Genomic DNA, 17,386 nt, shown 5'->3' with positions numbered 1-17,386 from the left:
CAACAACTTGAATTTATATAGTGCTGGGTAGTATCCCTAAAGGTAGCATGAAGTGCAAGTTATTTTCATTCAAATACATGGAAAATAGTTCCTGGTAGCTGTGTGTTTAATATACAAATCTATGTCATCATACTGTCACTCAAAAGACATATCAATTGAGTATACTTGTTTTGTTTGATTATTCAGACAAGTATTATTTCAGATAAAACAATGGTGCTGTGGATTCCCCCTTCATTGTGCCGGGCGTAATCCATACTAACAGAAAAACAAAGAAACATTTGTGCCACGAAGTCTCATGCAATCACTGTTGTTTCCAAGTCATGGCTTAGTTATAGCGGAAGACCTTCCCTGAGGAAGTGCATCCAGGTCAGTGGGAGCTTTTTGCAATATAGCACCAATCTGTGAAGTTGTGTGAGCTGACGAACAGCAGAGATCACAGCCAAACAACCAAAACAGATAGGGTCAATGTTCTACTGTTGCTACAAGCGACCCGAGATAACAAGTCAACTCTTTTTAAGCATTTAGGAAATACAATGCTTTGTTTACACTTATGGGAGTAAACCTTCCTCTGATTTTATCTTCTTCAGCTAATGAATAGTCTATGGGGTTTTTCTCAGCATTAAGAGACCTGCAAGAAAAATAATTTGCAACAATTATTTTTGTCAGCTATTATAGTAATAATCTTTGCATTTGATATAGCGTATTATCACATCATTGTGCTTCACAGGTTATATTGTAAAGTTGACTATATTTTGTGGGTGAAACATGAGGGTCAGTTTTGCACTCAGCAATACCCCACAAACAGCCATGGAGCGAATGACCAATTTTGTTGGCCAGGAGAAAATCCCTTCTTTTTTCAAATAGTGCCATGGGATCTTTAATGTCCATCTGGACAGGAAGACGGGACCCCGGTTTGACATCCATCTGAAGGACGGCACCTCCACCAGGGTGGTCCAACTGGCGGCCCACGGGCCGATTTCATCCACCCCTCCATTTCATCTGGCCCACCCGCTTCCTCCATAACCCATAAATGTTATATTTTGTTTCTCGAAGGGAAACAACAAAATTATTGCTTAAGTGGCCTGCAGATTTTTCTCAAAAGGACATCTAGCCCTCAGCAGCCAAAAGATTGGACTAACCTGGTTTAGACTACGTGATTCCATGGGGCTTAAACCCACAAAAGCATGGAATGAGATAACACCAGTCGGCCCATCATGCCGCTTCCTTCCAAAGAACATCATATAACTTATTATTTGGCGTAGCACCTTATCACATCATTGTAACATCTTAAAATGCTACACAGGATTTACTGTAACGTGCAGTGACTGTGTAAGACTTCATTGTGGCTGCTTGTGAGCACCACTAATATAAAGTTACTGTATCTTTGTGGACAAACACAGTATCTATTTGGAATACAGCACTGTCCCACAATAAACGTTAAGTTAATTAGTCATATGATTGTTGGCCAGGAAACTAGGAGAAACTCCCTTCTCTTTTGATATGGGGTCGTGTTATCTTTAAGGTCCATATGAAATTGCATTCATTCATAATTCACAATCAGCAAGAAAATGGTATTTTGCGAGGTTTCCATCATATTACATACAATATAACGTTACAATTTATATAAATTTACAGTTTGTCCACAAATTTATATAAATTTACAATTTATACAGGGCCTCTCACAACAGGACATTGTGCCTGCCTTAAAACCAATATTGGGAGATCCTGTGGTATTTTGTGTCATCACACATCGTACATGAGACCTTTAAAATTCACAGATAAGAGTCTCCATTTAATGTCTCATCCAAAGGATAGGTTATCTGACACTGCGGTACTCTACCAGCATTACACTGGAGCATCAGCCCTGACTTTGAGCTCAAATGTCCCAAATAGGGGGCTTCAACCTACAATCCTCTGACTCAAAGGTGAGAGTACTACCAACTGAGCCAGACTTGCACCATCTACTTCAAGGTCTTCGGGTGGATAGCAAAGGGAAGGTAAGACTGCTTAATGGCTGTGACAATCTGCTAAACCATTTTCAGGCCAGAGATGTTTAATGAGTTCCAGCTTCCTCGGGCTTTTTCGGTATTCTTTTTAGTGTGTTCTCATATATTTTTTTTTTAAAAATAAATAAAGACGAAGGTGCGAATTTTCTTCCATGTGAAGATTGCACATGGCTCGATGAGCAGCACTTTGAACCCGGTCCTGCCAAGGGCGAATGGTAAAATCAAGCATACCAATCCCGTGCTAAAGGCGGAGTTATTTGCTGCAACGTGATCCTTTTTTTTTGTTTTAGAGGGGGCTGTGCCCCCCCTTTCAAGGTCTGCGTTTGACATCCGAAAAGTATTTCCTTTGTACGACAGGAGGGTTGTAATTTCCCACACGTAGAGAGAGACAGAGAGAGAGAGAAATTAATCTTTAAATTCTCCGAGGAGGTGTCAACGCGTTCGCATCGGGGGTCGATCTGATATAATTTTGGGTGAGAAATAACGAGGAGCTCGTTTTGTAAAGGGGAGGGGGATACCGAGCACGTACTTGGATCTGGGGTTCACCGGCAGGGATTGCGGTGGTTGGGAAGCTGTGGCCCGCAAAAGGTGTCAGATCGCTAAGAAGAAGTTTGCGGAGGGAAAGCGGGACTCGGTTTTGTTCTCACCCCTTTTTTTTTTCGGGGGGGGGGAGGGGGAGAAAAAAAACCCTGCAAAGTGGACATCATGGCTCATCTGGAAATGGAAAAGCTGAGGAGGAGCGGCGCTGGGAAATCCATCGCAGTGCTGACCAGTGGTGGAGATGCACAAGGTACGTTTATATACTATATATATATAGAGAGAGAGAGGTACATTTATGCATCCGTCCCCCTGCTCGTCACTTCAAAAGCATCTGCTTTTTTTTTAAACAAAAACCCGAAAGCTGCACGAGTTTACTCGCAGCGTGAGATGCCCCTCTTTGGGTTGATACCGCAGCCCGTGGTACAATACCAGTTGTCGGGGGGACTGCGGCATCTCCAGGGACAGACCCGCCCTGTCTGAGGGGCCAGGAGTCCGGCTGCAGCACTGTGTGTGTTATATATAAACACGCGGCGATTCCAAGTATCCGTCTCGGGTTTCGGAGAGAGGGTGGAAGGAACGCAGCTTTTACTTAGGCAGCATTTCCAGATACCCACTTCCCGGGTTTGAGAGGGGAAAAAAAGGCAGCAATTTCCACCGACTTAAAACCCGAGAGGGCAGAATTCGGTTAAATTCAGCCGTATTTTACTGCAGCTTTTGCCTCTTCTGCGGGTCTCTGACGGGGGTAGAAATCGGTTTAACGTATTGTAAAGTACCGCAACGTTTCCGCGTGACCCTCTCCCTCGGATCTGAGAGGGGCAGAAACCAGTTACACGTCTTAAAACTGCAGCGTGTAAAAAGGGGGTCCGGGCGGAGCGGCTGCAGTGTAGGGAATGAGGTCGGTGCGGATTTTACACCGCAACTTTCTGTTCAAACTCACGTTGTTAAGGTGAAAGCCGCCATTGGCGTCAAGGCGGGTAGCAATGGCCGCGGGGGGCGGGGGGGGGGGGGGGTGGGGGTCGAGCGGACAGGGAAGCGGGGCGAGCAGCCCAGACCGGGCAGGAGGGCGCCAACACACACTGATGGTTAGGCCCTCCCGCGCCGCCGGAAGCCGATGGGCGTCCGGTTGCGCGACGTTACTTTTGTCCTGAAGATTTGCCGTTGGGGTTGGGAGTGAATGCGGTTGGGCCGGGGGAGGGGGAGGGGGAGGGAGGAAGAGAAGAGAGATTCCCTCAGTGCTGTGCCTCGGCTTCTCCACACGCTTCTCTCGCAATGCAACGAGTTGTGTGTTTTCGAGCCGTTAGAAACCGACCCCGCCCGAGAGGGGGGCGGGAAGGCGAGTCTCGCGCCCTTTCAACGGCTCCGCGTTTGAATCCCCGCCGCCATCTTTGATACTGGCAAAGCGAGGCGAGGAGGGGCGGGGGAGGAGGAAAGAGAAGCGGGAAAAAAATCACGGGAGGCACCGCGTTGGAAGACTTAAGCTCTTGAATGACTCTCGAGAGGGTTAAGATATCCGTTTGAGAAACGCACGGAGTAAAGACCGGACGCGTTTCCCAAACAGGCGGCACCGGGGCTCGAGGTGCGCTGACCGCTCTCAAAAGATGGCGGCGCGGCGCGGGCGGACGTGCTGAGCTGCACGGAGAGGCTCATGTACGGCGGTGCGTGCTGCTTAGCTACACACCAGAACATTGCAGCAGTTGCTCTTCCCTCGTCGTATAATAATGATAATAATAATAATATCAACGACGAGGGTGGGGGGGGAAAGGGGCTATTTCTGCTCTGGTGTGAAGTTACAGCTCCTGGTGCTGCACTTAGTGAGGCACTGGTACTGCACTGGGCCATTGGCTTGTCACCCTCCTGCTGTGCAATCCATTTGTTAATTCACATAATAATAATAATAATAATCCTCGCATTTGATATAGCGCTTTTCACGTCGGGAGGACGTCCCAAAGCGCTTCACGGAACGCGCTGTAAAGTGAATTGACTGTATATTTGTGGGCGAACGCGGCAGCCAATTGCGCACAGCAATGTCCCACAAACAGTCGTGGATTGAAAACGACCAATTTATTATTGTTTTTGGTTTTGGAGGGATTATTATTAGGTGTGTGGAGTAAGGAAACTTGCCCAAGGTTTCGCCGTGACCTGCCTGGAATTGAACTCGGGTCTCTCGCTTGCAAAACGAGTGCTCTAACCACTGAGCTACAGGACTCCACTTATCCTCTTTTCTAATCCTCCTTCAGCAGATTTGCCCCCCCCCCCCCCACCCCCCCTTTGCAATGCACTTGTTATTTCATTTTTCTCTTCCTCTCCTCAGCAGATTTCCAAAAATTACCCCCCAGCCCCTCTTTACAAAGCAGCTTTACCTCTTCTCCCCAACCCAGCAGATTTAACCTTAGGAGACCATCTGGTGCTTTGGGATGCCCTTCTAAAGTGAAAGGTGCCATATAAATGTAAATTTGTATTGCATTTCAAATAGTACTACATAATCGGTGGTGCAAAACAATTCTATCACTTTTCAGTTGCATACCTTTTCTACGATAAAAACAGGAGCTGGGATCCTACCTCAAGTCAAGGTTGTTGGAATTTTGACGCTTGTCATTGCACTCCTACAAGCTCCTGAAAAATAAATACACTTAATGATGGATTATATATGGCTGGAGAGGTTCAGACGATGAAGAAGGCCCTTCAGCTTCTTTGATTTCATGTTTCCAGAATACCCACCCTCCTGTCTTCCCATTACAGCATCAAGCTGTTTCTTAAATGAATCCAGTGCCCTGGCCTGAAACACTTTCTGATAACCTGGTTAGCAGTTCCAGTAATAAAAACACATTAAATTGAGACAGATTCATATTTTCTGCTCTGAAATCACATTGGCCTAGGAGCCGAAGAGGGGTGCGGCCAAGCACAGATAAATATGCAGCTTGTGCCTAACCAGTGTCAAATGCTGATTAGATTTTAGTGTCAATTGTGTGGTTTAGTAACATTAGAAGGATTAAGGATTCAAAAATATTTTTGCAAGACTATGAATGTTGATGTTGATCCAAGAAAATTCCTTAATATGATAGAGGTTTAAAACCAAAACAGACCTGATTTAAATTAAAAAGATTAGGAATAAAAAGGGAAGTTGGACTCTTCTTTACACAAGGAGACTTGAAAAAATAATGGACTCAGGACCCAACCAGAGAGGTTTTTGGGAAGAGGAAACAGAAGAGATTTCTGGAAAGAAGTTGCTTATGAGAATACATACTTTAGACTTTGTATCTTGGGTCTAATAAACTTTTCTGCCTACTAAACTAAAATATCTTGTGTTCCTTGATTCTGAACCACAGGGGAACACAGAACCGAATTACATCTTCATGATTAACGTTTGCTTAATTAATTTTCTTCCCCTCCAACCCTTTTATTCAGTATGTTACCAAAATAGCCATTCTTAATACATGAACTTGTACAGTGAGTCTGTTGACAGAGCCATCCCAACCGTGTCCAATCCTGGCTTCATGTGATCCACATACATGCACTTTGCAGCATAATATAGTGATACGAGTGAGTATCCGTCATATTTTGAACCTAATTTTTCATCTAAACCTGTAGAGATCCCCACCTCAACCCTAGACAAGGTGAACTAACTCAGTCAAATCAGAGTTGAACTGTGAATCTTCCTCGTCTATATATTTGTGTACCACCTGGTGCATCTCCTGAATGAATCAATGGGAAATGACCCATATTTATCAACAGTGAAGATGTGTGGACCCATGTGTAGCACTGAGCACAAAATTTTGTCTTATCAATTTCTGTCTATAATTTGCATCCTTATATGTCTTCGTAAGTCACCGCGGGCAGGGATTCTTCCCTCTCAGCTCTTGTTAACTCTTCAAGCTAAAGTCCTGACAGCTCGAGTGTTGCCAGCTGGACAAGTAGGGGAAGCTTGTCAGACAGTGCTGTTAATGGCAAGCTATGTGGTTTTATCCGGTAAAATCACAGCAATACCCCAATTCATGCTCTGGGGTCCCCAAGATTTGGCTCTTACCAATCTGCGCATAATATTCCCTGGAATTAGGTAAGCGGTGTGCATCCCTTCAGGGAGAGTGTATCAGCGCCTTGGGACGTCCTCCTGACGTGAAAGGTGCTATACAAATGTAATCTTGTTGTTGTTGTATTCCATTCCAGACAAGGAAACTTCCATGTGTAGTTAGCATATATATGTGGAATTGTGTCTGGTGTCTTAAGCACAGTGATGGGGTTTCTGCATGTGTCAGTTACTAGGCTGACCAAGTATTGTCGCATTAAACTATTCTTTATATTTTATGGAAGTATTCAGCAGAAATCCTAATATCCCTGTTGAGGAACATCAAAAAAATAATGACACAAATCCATACATAGAAGCATCTATGCTACAAAGTTCCTTTTCAATCACCCATTCCCTGACTGTCTACTAGGCATGAAATTGGCGAACAAGGCCTCGATCGCACATAAATGACCAGTGAGTATAAGGTTATTAGCACAAGAAATTAATGCAAGATTGTTGCCCAATGGCTGCTATTGCTGGAATTTCAGCAAGGAATGATTTGGATGAAAAATACTTTTTTATGGTCATTTGGGGGTCTGCCACATGTAGAAACCCATCCCCATGCTTAAGAGTATCCAAACCAGACTGAGTTCCATGTATGCCACCTACACATGGAAATTCCTAAGTTTCCATGTGGAATGGAATGTGGATTTTCTCCCTGGAGGGACACGTGCCAGGTACTTAATTACAGAGAGTATTAGGTGAAGGTTGGCTAGAGTCCAGGCTTACGGACCACAGATTGTGCATTGGGGAATCTAACCAGCTAAAACCTCATAGCTTGAAATTAAAGCATTGTCCAGGCAAGCTTTGGCTTGCAGGGTTAACAGGAGCTGAGTGGGAAGAATCCATGCTCCCAGGACTAGTCTGCTAATACAAGCGCTACCGCTGAGCCAGTCTGGCTGATCTGTCAATGCCCTGGAATACTGGGGACCCGCTTGGCTCAGGAACCAGACTACTGGGACCGCCACAGAGGATTGTATTGAGGAATAATATTCATTGGTGTCATTTGTACCTATATATGTAACATGATGGCTTATGTTTTACTAATGCAAACTCTAATACGATCTGCAGGTATGAATGCTGCAGTCCGAGCAGTGGTACGGATGGGAATCTATGTGGGAGCTGACGTTTACTTTGTGTATGAGGTCAGTTCTTTTTTTGCCCCATCATGGTTTTCTAATGCTGAGGATCCAGTGAACATCAGGCTGCCTGTGGGAACTTGCTGCTAGTAATGACTCATTCCATCTGAATGTCGATATGTCTAATGCGTATGGATGGTCAGGCTTGGTCTTTCTGTCAGTCTAGTCTGTTCAAGTATTATGTGAACATGAGGTACAACTGAGTTAAAATTTGAAAGGAAGCATGCTAAAGGAACAGGATTAACAATAGAGAGCTTTGACCAAACAATTCAGTAAAAAGTGCAGGGCAATGCGATTTGAAAAGAGGGTTCCAGCAAGGGAGCTATCACAATACAGATGTGATAGGGGGAGGGAGAGCAGGGGAATCAGAATGGAGCAGATAGCTGCAGGTGGGGAGCAAGCACCAGCACAAACATGAAAAACTAAATTATCTTTTTTGCTATTTGATTTCCTTTGCATTTTACTTCCCTTTATGGAAATTCATCTGTGTAGCTCCTGGATAAGATTGTCAGGTGGTCAATCATTGTGACTTGCTAAAACTCCGGGTTCAAAGATGGGAGGTGGAGGAGTCAAGAGAGTGAGGTGGTGTACCAATATATTTATTTGTTGGTAAATGGAGTATTGCGTATCCCCTGAGGGCCATGCCACATTTGACCCCGTTACAACAAACTGCACAGCTTTTTTTGACCCAAGTGTTTTGTGAGGATGTAATGGACGTTCTTTCCTATCGCAGGGTTACCAGGGGCTAGTTGATGGAGCAGAGAACTTGAAGTTGGCTGATTGGGACAGTGTTTCGAACATCATACAGCTGGTAAGATACTGAACTTGAAGGATTTACAGCCTTCCATTTTGTTCTTTCCACAGCTCTCTCGGCCTTGCTTGGGAAAAATACAGTGTTTACAAGTACTGTCTAAAGTGCTTTGGGTTTGTGCTAAAAACCTAGTTATCGTTCAGATACTGTAGTAGGGAGCCATGTTAGTTCAGGATTTATAAACACAAGACTCAAGTTAAAAATGCACCTTTGAGAGAATTTGTACCTTTGCCTCCTCAGCTCAGGTGCTGACAGCATCACCATCCTTGGTTGCACACTCTACCTTGCTAAGCTAGTCCGGAACCTTGGGATCTTGTTTGACCCTCAACTATCCTTTCTATCCCACATCTGCGCTATGACCCGCTCTGCTTTTCCCCACCTCCGCAACGGCGCCCGGCTCCAACACTGTCTCACACTGCAGGCCGCCAAAACCTTCATACGTGTCTTCATTACATCGAGGCTCGACTATGCAAACTCACTGCTTGTTGGCCTCCCCAACTCCTCGTTCCACAGGCTGCAGATCATCCAGAACCCTGCAGCCCGTGTCCTCTCCCACACCAGGCTCCGCAGCCCTATCACCCCCATCCTTGCCCAACTCCACTGGCTTCCCATCACACAGAGGATACCATTCAAGATCCTGGTCCTCACCTTTAAAGCCCTCCACAGTCTTGCTCCCCTTAGCTTAATCATCAGGAGGATGGGATCATTGAGAGAGGTGGAAGTCTAGGTGGGCCACCAGAAAGTCTTCCTTCCCTTCGCAGTCACTCACAGCTCAAATTCATCTGGTGATATTTAGGAGTGAAATCAGGAATACATTTTCACACAGGGAAGATGGAATATGGAACTCTCACCTCTCGAAAGGCTATGGATGCTGGATCAATTGAAATTTTCAAGACTGAGGTCACTAGATTTTTGTTAGGTCAGTGTATCAAGGGATATAGAGCAAAGGCAAGTAAATGGAGTTGAGGTACAGATCAGTCATGAGCTAATAGAATGGTGGAACAGGCTCGAGGGGCTAAATCACTACTCCTGTCCCTATGATTCAGCCACACGTCTGAGAATTGTATTGGTCAACTCTCAGTGTTGAAGAATAAATGAGGTCATGCATGAGGTTTGAGCTAAAAGAAAATGAGGCATAATCACTGAATGAGAGCCTGACTTGGTGGTAATATCTTTTTTACTTGGTGCTATTTCCTCTCCACCCATGTTTCATTATTCCCAACTGAGCAGCCTTGTTCCAGGGTTCCCTACCTCTGGGGAGTGCTTCACCTCTGATTAAACATCTCTCGTTGACAGCCCGGTTGAGATCTGGGACTCTCTGTGTGGTGAAGATCACACAGGCGTTCCTGGGAGGCTTGGAATAGCAGCCAGCATTTGGAAAGAAAACAAGTTAAATTATTCAAACAAATTCATGTCTGTTAAACGCTACACATTCTTTCATAAAGCCTTCTCTGGCCATTATGTGGGCAGAATAATCAGGTATCTTGCTGTGATTGGAACAAAATGAGGGACAGGTCAGAGTTTTGATACACAGCAACTGAGCTATTGGATCTTCCTTTGTTCATCTGTGTTTTCTCTGTCTCGCTTGCTTTGCTTAATCTTTCTCTTCGTCTCGTTATTCTTTTCTCTCTATCTCTTGCTGATGAGCTTCCTCTCTTTTTTCTCTCTCTCTTAAGTTACTAAGCTACATGGAGTCCTGTAGGTTAGTGGCAAGAGCACTCACCTTGCAACGAGAGGAGCTGGGTTCGATCCCCGGGCAGGGCTAAATGTTGGGAAAGTTTCCTTACTCCACACGCCTCTGTTTACCTAGCATTAAGTAGGAACCCCTTCTTAGTCGATTGATGGATCACTTTTCCGGGGGTAATAATATCTTCAAAAAAATTAATAATAATAATTTGGTCACTCAATCCACGACTGTTTGTGGGACACCACTGGGTGTAATTGGCTGCCATGTTTCACCCAGAAAATATACAGTCAATTCACTTTACAGTATAATCTGTGAAGCACTTTTAGACGTCTCGAAGACGTGATAAGGTGCTGTATCAAATACAAGGATTATTATTATTATTATTACGGTCACTATCCACTCTCTTGTCTCGCACTATGTCTGTCTATCTCAGGTTACCCTCAAAAAAGAAAAGTAACAATGCAGTGATATGGTAAGGTGACACTGTTATACATTGACTCAATCTTGCCATGGCTGTGATGAAATGTAGGAGATGCTGGTTGGAACATTTGTAAAGTGATTGCATGGCTCAGCCTAGCTTTCTCATAAATCTGCCTTTCAGTAAGTGGTATGCATCCTTCATCTGACTTTTTGTCACTGTCTTGCTTACGTTTTGTACATTTCAAAGCTCCATTGATTATAGAATGAATTTAACATCTTCCATTGGCAAACTTAATGCCATTGCAGACCAATTCAGTGGCAAGCTTCTACTTAATTAACATATTACAGAGCTGCCCATACATGTTGAGAGCCAGCATCTGCTAGATATTTAGAAAGATTTTAAAGATCCCACAACACAGTTTGAAAACCGAAGGGAATTTCTCCTGGTGTCCTGACCAACAATCCCCCAGATAACTTTGGTCATTAAATTCATGGCTGTTTTGTTGATTTTGCCAAGTACAAACTGGCTGCTGTGTTTGCATACAAAAATAAAGTCACTACACTTTACAGTACTATCTATGAAGTATTTTGAGATGTTTTCAACATTGTTGACACTCCATCTAAGGTTCTGTGCCACTAGTTCTAATCCAATGGTCATTAAATTATGTAGCATGTGGAGGGAGAATAGGTTACGTGGCTTTCTTTCATTGCAATAGCATTGCATGTATTTTGCATGACTGAAAGCTATTGATTAAGAAAGTTGAAGTTGAGATTACCAAGGGTGGTGGTATTCTCCAGACTGTAAAATGACAGACCAGTGGAAGAGAACAACATATTCTCAGCTGATCTGTAAATGTTTTCGCCCATCAAGATCTATCAATTTACCGACAACAGGAAAATTTTATGTGGCTCGGGTGACTTCTTTGCATTTATACTTTGCTCTAACCGCCCTTCGGGTGAGATGTTAAACGAAGTGTTCAAGCTTGTTCAAGTGGACGTTAAAGATCCTCTGGTACTATTTGAAAAGAGATGGGAGATTCTCCTGGTGTGTCCTGGCCAACAAATCCCCCAAATAAAATTCGTCATTCACCTCATGACTGTTTGTGGGACACTTCTAGGCGCTAATTGGCTGCTATGATCGCCCACAAAACACAGTCGTTGCACATTACAGTATATCCCGTGAAGCACTTAGGGACACCCTTCGGATGTGAAAGGTGTTATTCCAAACATAAGGATGCATAAATCTTAGCCGCATGATGCTGCATGTTCTGGATTCAAAAGTGGAGGAAGAGTAGCCTTTAAGAAGAGTTAAAACTCATTTTTATTTATTTTTCTTTCTTCAGGCTCGTCACTGTCTTTATTTTCATCTCGTATCAGTTTGTCTGTAATTGTTTTTGCTGACATTGTTTTTGTTTGGCGAGGATTAGGGAGGAACGATTATCGGCAGCGCTCGATGTAAATCATTCTGTACCCGTGAAGGGCGCCTGGCAGCAGCCCTTAACCTGGTGCAGCATGGAATCAACAACCTGTGCGTGATCGGAGGAGATGGCAGTCTCACTGGAGCCAACATTTTTCGGACAGAATGGAACTCCCTGCTGGCTGAGCTGGTTAAGGAGGGTACGTGAGCGAGCACACAGTAGAATTACTGGTGGTCATTAATATGGAACTATCAGTTTCAAAGATACTGGTCCAGATACTGCAATAAAAGTACAATGGCCTGAAATTACACCTGATCTTAAACACTGCAAGTCTAGCGTCTTAAAATGTAAATGCACAGAATTGTAAAAATTCTTACAGCAGTTATCACAGTTCTTTAAAATGAACCAACTTCCAAAGTAGCATCAATCAGGTGTCAGATGAATCTCCTTTTCTCTCCTATATTAATGTGCATTAACCATTCCACCTCCTCCCCATTCCTGCACAAGTACTCAGTCAGTAACCTTTTCCCTGCTGAATAAGTAGCTCCCAAAGGGTTATACAAAGAATACTGTACCAGTGTTTTAAACCTTACACAGTGAATATAAAAGTTAATAGTTTTACCTCCCCTATTCAGGTAAGATCACAGAAGAGTGTTCCCAGAAGTACACCCATTTGAACATTGTTGGGATGGTGGGGTCAATTGACAATGACTTCTGTGGGACAGACATGACCATTGGCACGGACTCAGCCCTGCACAGGATTATGGAGGTGATTGATGCCATAACCACCACTGCTCAGAGGTAAGTTTATTCTGCTGGGTGACAGGCCTTATGAGTGCAGATAACAAACCAGCCAAAGGGTTTGGGTTGTAGGGGTCTTGAGGAGAAGGCATTGGGATTAAAATATCTGCTAAATAAAGTGGTGGAAAAGACTCGATGGGCTGAATGGCCTCTTCTTGTTTTCCTATGTTCCTAATGCTGTTGAGTATGTGACTGATTCGAGCTGCATCTCCAAACTATGCAGATGCCTTTGCATCAGAGCATTGTATTAAATCTCTGACAAGCCAGAGATATCCCAGGAGTAAGAGTGTATAAGGTTTTGGAATTGTATCCTTCAAGCTCTTGTAAGAACACAAATGGTTCTATGGTGTGAGATAGACTGGTCCCAGAGAGGCACTGGCAGAAGTGTGGGAGGAGCTGGTTACAGAGAAACATTGACAGAAACGTGGGACCTTTATAAAAAGTACACTTGTATTTGGGGGGAAGGGAGAAATGTTGGCTTCTCATTGCAGGATTTTCATTGTTTAGATAAACCAGATCATTAGTGTAAATAATTAATAGGTCCACCATTCCCTTTGTCCTCACCTCAGCTAAGAACACAGAGTCTTTAACTTGGTGGCCACATGATAGTCCTTCTAAAGAAAAGCAGCAAACAGTGCGCTGTACTGTGCTTTGCTGTTGGGAGTCCAGCCAGTGTTTAATGAGTTGTGAGGCATTAAAGTGATGAGCTTTGGAGAATGCTCACAACTGGAGAACAATGGCCTCTGATCTGCTGTTTAGAGATGGTCCATTTCCTCTGGATAAAAAGGCTTCACAAGCAAGACATGCCAGAGAGAAATATTCCAAATTGCAATAATTGGAGAACGTGGAACCTTGGCGAAAGGAGCAGCGATCAATCCCACTTATACAAAACCTGCGTACTCCCAGTGTCTGTCCCTGCTGGAAATAGAAAGCTATCAAATGCATCTTGCCTCTCTGGAACCAGTCTATCTCACACCTCAGAACCATTCGTGTACTTACAAGAGCTTGAAGGATACAAGTCCCAAACCATATGCACTCTTACTGCTGGGATATCTCTGGCTTGTCAGAGGTTTAGTACAATGCGGTGATGCAAAGGCACCTGCATAGTTTGGAAAAGCATCTCAAATCAGTCACAAACCCTACGTACTTCCCATTGTCTGTCCTTGCTGGAAATAGAAAGCTTTCAAACACCCCTCGACTCCAGGACCACTGCTGTCCTGACAGAATGTCTATCAGATATCAAGTCCTGGATGAGAGCTAACTTTCTACAATTGAATGTGAACACGACCGAGGCCCTCATGATTGGCTCCCGTCACCACCTCCAAACCTCAGGCACTGACAGTATCACCATCCAAGGATGCACCTTACTAAGTCAGTCCGGAACCTTGGTGTCTTGTTTGACCCTCGACTATCCCTTCTACCCCACATCCGTGCCATGACACGCTCTGTCTTCCCCCACCTCCGCAAAATCGTCCAGCTCCGCCACTGTCGCACACCACAGGCTGCCGAGACCCTCATACATGCGTTCATAACATCCAGGCTTGACTATGTAAACTCCCTGCTTGTCGGTCTCCCCAACTCGTCCCTCCACAGGCTGCAGGTAATTGAGAACTCTGCAACCCGTGTCGTCTCCCACATCAAACTGTTTGACCCTATCACCGCCATCCTCGCCTGACTAGGCTGGCTTCCCATCACACAGAGGTTGCAGTTCAAGATCCTGGTTCTCAACTTCAAAGTCCTCCATGGCCTCGCTCACCCCTATCTCTGCAACCTCCTAAATCCCTACCAATCTGCCTGCTCCTTCCTCCCCAGTGGGCTCCGGCCTGTTTCACATCGTCCACCCCACCATTGTCGGGCATTCAGCCACACTGCCTCCACCCAGCAGTCCCTCCGCCTCACCCTCTCCCTTGTCTCCTTCAAGATCCTCCTGCTTGACCGTGCCTCTGCCCTTCCCGATCCCGACCCCCCAGCTCGGGTCTGAAACATTGATTGTTCAGCGCCTTGGGATATCCTCCCAACGTGAAAGGGGCTATACGAATGTAATTTTGTTGTTGTTCCTTAGAACGTCTTTTGTGCAATTCCATTTGCATACTGAAGCTCCGGGAGATCTCCATTTGCAATAGGATATATGGACTGCAGTTTTGCTTTCACAACAAATAATAGGAATAATTATTATACCCATCACAGAACACACCTGACTAAAAGAGAAACCATATAAGAATAGTCACTGGTATCATTGCAGCAGTTCAATGTACATTGCTTAAAGCTCCATTCACAAGAAACCTATCTCTGTAGCACCTGCCTTTATCCTGCCTTTTTGGATAGCATCTTGAAGATAAGCCTCTACTTTCCTTTCCTCGCAGTTAGTGTTTATCGTTGGCAATGGCGTGTATCTCTATTTAGTTAGGGATACAAGAATGAGCATTTGTTTTCAGTTTAAATAATACTGTATTGACTTGTTGCTAGAAAGAGCGTGTTGGAATGATCAAATGAAAACTAGTTCAACAGTTCAATGTTCGATAACCGGGCAGCATAGCTTCGGGGGATTGAAGGTCATAATGAATGACACCTTGCATTTTTCCAACCTTTAAACCCAGGCCGTACAGATTAGTTGCTATGGCACACTGGCTCATTTCCATGGAAAACATTGATTGCCCGTGTTGCTTTCAGAGCAGATTGTTATGTGCCTTTCCAGGTTATTTCAAAATAAAAGCAGATCTCTCGAAAGTGCTTTGATTTTAAAACGACGGCAATGCTAGTATTGTGGGTTGCTAATGATTAGTATCCTGGCCAAAGGCAGCATTCTTTTCCATGGGAGGTGAAAGAGGTTAACGATTAAGCTTTCACAGCCCTATCATTTGTAATGTGGACCAAATGCATTCATAAAACAAATCAATTTTTATCCAATTTCTCCCCTTCCTTCTCTTCTGTGTGACTTATTTTTCTGTCTACTGCACAAAGTTGTACTTTTCCCTCTCTGACACCTCATCCACATGGCCTTTATTCACAAGTAAGCCTTGCTAGTGAGTATTGGCGAGTTATTGGGGCACACATATGCTGTTTGTCATAGCTCATTCTATGGGGGGTCCTCTTTACGAAAAGCATTCGGCAATTAGTTTTTCGGCAGAGTGAGAGAAATTGAGTCGAAACGTGCCTATGGGGCCTTTTTTTCTGGTATTAAAACCGAGGGCTTTCAAAATACTTTCTTTCTGAAAACTGGCCGTTAAATAGGCATTTCATTCAGATCAATTCACACTGTCAGTATTGATTAAAATCCAAATGTCTGAGTTAGAATATCATCATGGGCTCCCTTCAGAATGTTTTTAGAGTGTCTGGATAAAGAAAATACAAAATCACAAGACTAAGGGACAGTGAGACAGCAATTAGAATCCCCCCATTGTTTTCGCTGGGGATCAGACTTGATCTTTGACACTGTTGGGATAGAATAAGAAACTTCAATTCTGATTCTGGTAGTTGCGACATGATGCTGATTAACTTGAGGCTATAATGGTCAGAAAGCCTGTTCTGCAGTGTCTACAGTGAAGACACTGCTCCCATCTGTTCCATCTATAGTGCAGTCTGTGATTGTGTAAAGTATCAGGTACATGTTCACCTTCAAAATACAGTTACTTCACTCTACAGTAAATCCTGTAAAGCGCTTTGAGATATTTCATTCACGTGGTAAGGCAGTTGTACAAGAGAGATGTGCGTCTCAAATTTAAAATGTTTTTGTCTCCCATTACACTGGGGTGGGTCTCTTGTACACAATGTGCAAACTATTTGTATTGTGCACCACTTGTAAACCTAGTGTAAATAGAGAATTATAGTTGCCCTTAAGTATTTATAGCCAATGAAAAAGATTAATAAATTGCTAGTTTACATAACTAAAGGCACCATTAATTCCCTTTGCACACACGGTTTACCTACAAAAACACACTTTACAGTAAAATCCTGTGAAGTCTGATCCCCAGTGAAAATCTCCCTTGGGGCCTGCTTCTGATGAGAGGACTTTAATGAAACACTTTTCATCTTGGGAGGACGTCTCAAAGATGAGGATTATGTTGTATTGTTATTATGGTGTGTAATACACATCTGTTTGTTTATACATGGGACATCTCGAATGAAGTACATTGATGCAGACTTTTTCTATCCTGTAGCACCCAACAACAACACAACAAAATTACATTTGTATAGCGCCTTTCATATCCGGTGGACGTCCCAACATTTCCAGCTGGGTTCAGTAAAAGTGGAAGCTTCTTGTCCTCTACTCAACAATGTGCTGTCCCTTTCCCTTCCCCACATCAGCCCAACCTTCTGCTGTGGTTTTGTGAGCCAAATGTAAGATTAGAACTGGGCACTCGTGTTGTGGGTTTGTGTGCCCAGAAACTCGAGTATGACGGCAGAAAATTTCCCTTGGGACCTCCTTCTGATGATAGAGGTTTGATTCAATCCATGGTCTTGGGGGAGAAGTGGTTTTTGAGTTGTTCTATTTTGAATGAAT

General features: G+C 44.0%; 1 protein-coding gene across 1 annotated transcript in view; it reads left to right on the top strand.

Annotated features, from left to right (window-relative positions):
* Positions 1–1,958: 1,958 nt before the first annotated feature.
* LOC103182881 (ATP-dependent 6-phosphofructokinase, liver type) overlaps positions 1,959–17,386 on the top strand; it is a 31,860-nt gene continuing 16,432 nt past the window's right edge. The window contains exons 1-5 of the mRNA XM_007900053.2: positions 1,959–2,796; positions 7,681–7,754; positions 8,482–8,559; positions 12,094–12,283; positions 12,720–12,885. Of these exons, the coding sequence (XP_007898244.1) occupies positions 2,712–2,796; positions 7,681–7,754; positions 8,482–8,559; positions 12,094–12,283; positions 12,720–12,885 (593 nt within the window). The 5' untranslated portion in view covers positions 1,959–2,711. The remainder of the gene's footprint in view (positions 2,797–7,680; positions 7,755–8,481; positions 8,560–12,093; positions 12,284–12,719; positions 12,886–17,386) is intronic.

This window comes from Callorhinchus milii, unplaced genomic scaffold (assembly GCF_018977255.1).
Source record: "Callorhinchus milii isolate IMCB2004 unplaced genomic scaffold, IMCB_Cmil_1.0 Scaffold6, whole genome shotgun sequence".
Classification (NCBI taxonomy): domain Eukaryota; kingdom Metazoa; phylum Chordata; class Chondrichthyes; order Chimaeriformes; family Callorhinchidae; genus Callorhinchus; species Callorhinchus milii.
This window is presented reverse-complemented; position numbering and strand designations above follow the sequence as displayed.